At 38.4% G+C, this 5,029-nt stretch overlaps 1 protein-coding gene across 1 annotated transcript; it reads right to left on the bottom strand.

The window, feature by feature from the left end:
* Positions 1 to 346: 346 nt before the first annotated feature.
* LOC122760156 (transmembrane protein 248-like) lies at positions 347 to 4,783 on the bottom strand (the record flags this gene model as incomplete). The annotated part of the gene is made up of 3 exons (XM_044015224.1): positions 347 to 2,446; positions 3,379 to 3,522; positions 4,550 to 4,783. Coding segments are annotated over 3 exons (399 nt in total), but the record flags the coding sequence as incomplete, so codon positions are not given.
* Between the last annotated feature and the right edge of the window lie 246 nt (positions 4,784 to 5,029).

The raw sequence follows: 5,029 nt of genomic DNA, 5'->3' as shown, positions 1-5,029 counted from the left end.
GACAGGACCCTGATGCGCAAGTCTACTAGGGTCGTGTTACGTGATTGTCAATTCGGCCATGCAGTGTTCCCAAAAAAAACACGTAAAATGCATCGAGATGCTTCGCCACGCAGGAAAAATCTTCTAGAGAAGCACAGCCTAAAACCGCCTTCCTTCAACCCAACTCACTGAACACCCACATCCACACACCGAGTGAGTTTTTGCACATTTTGTTGCAGTGGAAAAATAACAAACGTTAACTTATAATGCGGTAAATATATTAAGTTTTATACAAACAAATGATATGCTAACTTATAATTATGTTTCAGGAGTCCAACTGGTTTACATGTGACTTAATTTCTTTTGCATTTTAATTAATTAACAAAATGTGCAAGAAATCTGAAGGTGCACAAACTTTGCCAACACTTGGAAAACGTGCAACTGGTATTGAGCTGCTTAAAAATAAAAAGCACAAGTCATTTCAAAGCAGAGCAAAAATTAACAGAAAAAAAAAAGGGCCATGTGATATTTACAACCAAACAGAAGAAAAGTTCAAAACCACAGGCTCATCAGAAGTGGAATAACAAGAACGAAAAGAAAAGGACGGCTGTGGAAGTAAATCACGTCGTACAGTCGGTAAGGCAAGATCGTATTTTGGTGCAACAAAAAAAGAGACTGTTATTGAACGTGGAAGTCGAGAAACTGGAACTAGATTTGCAAGTGTTGCAGAAAATCATACTTTAAGAGTGACAACAACACTGAAAACAAATGATCAACACAAACCACAGGTTACTACGCAGCTTAATTTGCTGCTACTGACATGAAAAAAAAAGACCGCTAAATACTCGCGACATTCATTCTCCTCCCTCAAAAAGCTCAAAAATGCCCAAACTAAAGATTTAACAAAAGCATCTCATCCTCGAGCAGGTGTTTAAGAATTTTCAGAGATTGTCCAAAAAGGGCTGGATGTAAAACGCAAAAAAAATCCACTAAAGTCGCTCAAGACATTTGTCTGCACTACGCAAACTATGGAGAACGTCTGGAGCCAATTTCTATCAGACGTCTCTGAGCTACATTTTGATGCTCAGTTGGACTGTGGTTCTTTTTTTTCCAGTTTCTAAGTCGAGGGGAAACATTTATTGTAATTCACAAGGGGGCGAAACTCCCCTCTTTCAGGTTGGCGGTTTCGCAGCTAGATTTTGACGTTCAGTTGGACGACCGTCCTTTTTCTAGTTTTCAAGCAGTCATGGGGGTAAAATCGGTCTCCTCATATCCTTAATTTCGCAATGTTTTTAATCCCTGTTGTTGTATTCTTCAGCGCACAGGAAGCATCTATTATTTTCATTATATTTTTTAGCCCGGGCTGAGAACGGACTGAACAGCGTCAGTTGAGCGTCTGCTAAATGACATGACATGTAACATATAAACACGATGCAGTAGCTGTAATTCAATTGAAACTAATTAAATTCTTGCCTGTTGTTGCAAACTCTACACTACTACACTCGTCATAAATGATCGGCAAACTCCAGAGAATGTCTGAACCAAAGTTTTCAGACTAAAAGTCGTGCTCATTGATCGTGGAAAATCAAGTCTGTAAACAAACATTTACAGGAAAAAACTAGTATTTGCGATGAGTGTTGAAATCCAAACTTTTTAAAAGAAATAAATCGATCTTGCTTGAAGAAAAAGAGACTAAATGGCTGCTGGAAAAAGGAAGATGCAGTTCTTTAAAGAACGTTCTGCCAGCTCCTTCTGGATTTCATTCATCGTGAGGTAGCGGGTGAGTGCTGCATGCTAGAAACAAGCTCCGCCCCCTTTCCGAACATTTGTTGCGAACACGACAATCTTCCACAAAGCGAAGGTCCAAATCCAACATTCTGGACATTTTTGGAAACAACTTCAAACATCATGGGAGGTCAAAAATACTTCGGAAATCTCATTTGTAAACTAAAAAAAAAACAATAATCACACCCTAAATCTGCGATAAAGGTCATGAGAATGTGCAAAACCCTAACCTTTTTTTTCCTTCTTCTTGTTTTGATTCAAAGAAAGAAAAAAAAAACTGGCTACGAGATAAATGCCGATGAATCTGCTTTGTTTACGTACTGCATGTTCCGACATGGCACAAGGGATTTCAGGCAAAATAATAACAATAAACCAAAATGAAAACAATGAAGAGTAAAGAAAAGAAAATAACAAACAGGTCTTGCACAGAATATTAAGAGTTCCTACAAATATTTACACCACACATACAGGCACTTGTATATCTTTGGTTGGAGAAACCCAACATTGCAAGAGTAATGCATTCACAGAGCTTTTGAGTCCCTTTATTGTACCAAAGTCCAAGGTTCACTAGGCAACTGGTATGTTTATTTTTATTCCTTCCGTTTTTCTTTGAGTTTGTCCGTGTTTCTGTTACGTTCTGACGTAACGCTCCGACGTCATTTTAACTCTCTGACAGCGCCACCTGCAACAGAGGAAGTGACACACACACACACACACAAAGAATAATCTTATACTGGAACTGAAAGAGGAGATTCTTCTGCTGTCTGCCGAAGTCTCACTGTTGACAAAACCTCCACAATGTGCCAAAATAAGACTTTTTCAAATCATTAATCCAAATCTATTAAAAATGGGGAAAAGGGATTTAGTTCTTGTCACTGAGCCACTGCTGTAAAAAATAACAACTAATCAATGACTTGGTTAATAAATGATTCCTCACTTGATTGTTTCAAGTGTTATCTGATCATTTAAAAAGATTTTTTAGCATAATCTTAAATGTGAATATTCTCTGGTTTTCTTTGCTCCACGTGACAAAACATTAAAATGGACATCAATAAATTGAGGAAATAATCGACAGATAGATCGATTATGAAAATATTCATTAGCTGCAGCCCTAAAACTAGCATATAAATTGTTGCACAACAACGTTTATCGCCTGCTAGTTGCGCACCTGCTGAAAGTAAAAACACTAGAGTAGTTGTTATTTGTTGAGGGAGCTGTTAGTAATGGGTAATTTCTTTCATGTGTGGATGTACAGTGTCTGCAATTAAAGGTGATTTCTACTACAGTATAAAGTACTTAATATTGTCCTTTTTACGCCAGATGCAACTTAGCAGGCAGAGCCAAGGTCCATCAGCAGCACAATGTCTCTCAGCTTCTATGGAACTTACCAACAAATCCTCTCGTTAGAGGCATTATGTAACAAATCATTAGGTAATTAAATTTATGCCACTTTCTCAAAAGACATTTCAGAAGCATAACAATTACATACAATGATCCATGTTTGTTTTTTTTGATTGATTGGATCATGTTTTTTTTTTTAAACCAATCACCGGTGAAGACACTTGGCTTGAACTACCTGTTGAGGTCATATAGCACTGCTGGTGTCTGATGTACCTTCTCTGGGCAGAAGTCGGGGTTGGTTTGTCGTACTTTGCCTGGGCGCCCTTTGATGACTGCGTAGCAGAACATCGTGATGACCATGACAAACAGGAAGTAGCTTGTGTGCATCAGATGCAGGTTGATGAGAGAACGGTCGTCCTGGCGACGAGGAAAAAACACACGTCAGGGCATAACTCTGATAACTCTTCGATTAGGCTGTTTAAACAAGTCAGTACAGAGTGTTAACATATAATTAAAAGGATAGCACAGTGTGTGTGCGTGTGTGTGTTCAGGTGGGCTGAGATCAGGTGTATATTTCACTCGTCTGCTCCACCAGTCACTGCCCTGTTGAAGTCCATCAATAGGATCATTGTGATCCTGGAACATTCTACTTTCACCAGTATAGATCTCAGTATAGCCTGGCATGGTTTTCACACGGTGCTTTGTGTTTGGTCACATTTACCTCAGTCACATGTTGACTTAGTGATTCGATTCCCTGCTGAAAAAAACACTCCCACACACATGAACAAGTGCAAACACACAAACATTCGGGCCCCTTTTCAACCAAAAAACTCATACATTTTTATCATTTCCTATTTCTTGCAGGTCCTGATGTTGATGCATGGCACGGCCCGCAAAAAGGAAGTGGAATAAACATAAAAGTAAGACAGATTTTTTAATAATACTTAGTTGGCCAAGTACTACATATTACACAGTTATTGATAAATATTTGTAGCTCATTTAAATGTTATTTTCCAACCAAACGACCCGTTTTGTTTATATATGTTATTTTCATTCGAAACATTGCATAGAATTGCACTGCAATGCAGAGAGAGGCAGGCTGTTGGTGTTTTTAAATAGCTATAGAAGTTAAGCAGTTAATCATTTAACAGCAGTTAGGATTAGGGCCACATGTGAAATAGTTTTTGGAAACACTACTGTGACTCTCAGTTCTTCTCTCAGAATTATACTATATGTAGATATATATATATATATATATATATCTTATACATATATTACATTATATTTTATCAGATGAAAGGAGAAAAAATTAAATCAGGTAAATATATAATTTATCTGCCATCAATAACATGTTACATTTAATTCATCAAACCAGGAAACAGATGTGTTTTTTTGGAGTGTTTTTTTTTTTTTTAATCAAACAAAGGAGGTGTTGCTGACTCACGTCTGGCACGATGACAGTAAGCTTTGGGTTGAGCGCATGGTACACCTTGCCGATGGCTCCTTTGTAACACCAGAACGGGTTGTAGTCCTGACTGTATTTGGTGTCCGAGTCACGGACCGTGGTGAAGACCTTGTACCAGGATGTGGCGTTGGTGTACGTCTCTGGCACACAGTGTGGCGGCTGCCTGCAATTAAAAAAAACACACACATGTGGTTTGCTGGACGGGTGTGTTAAAAGAAGTGGTTACATTGCGTTCATTTCACAGGACAAGAAAAACAAGTCCTCAAGATAACAAAAGGTGCTCCGAGAATCATCTGCTGATCCGCAGTTTCGGCACGTCAGCCTTCCTTCACAGTTTTCTGATTTTTCAGCTTCATGAATGTGAATATACACACAAAAATACACACAAAACCCCCCAAAACGAGTGAAAAGTAAACGGGTTGCAACTAACGACTAATCATTTTCTCAATGAAGTGAGTA

Source organism: Solea senegalensis, unplaced genomic scaffold (genome assembly GCF_019176455.1).
Source record: "Solea senegalensis isolate Sse05_10M unplaced genomic scaffold, IFAPA_SoseM_1 scf7180000013098, whole genome shotgun sequence".
Classification (NCBI taxonomy): Eukaryota; Metazoa; Chordata; class Actinopteri; order Pleuronectiformes; family Soleidae; genus Solea; species Solea senegalensis.
The sequence above is the reverse complement of the archived record's forward strand: the minus strand, read 5'-3'. Positions and strand labels throughout refer to the sequence as shown.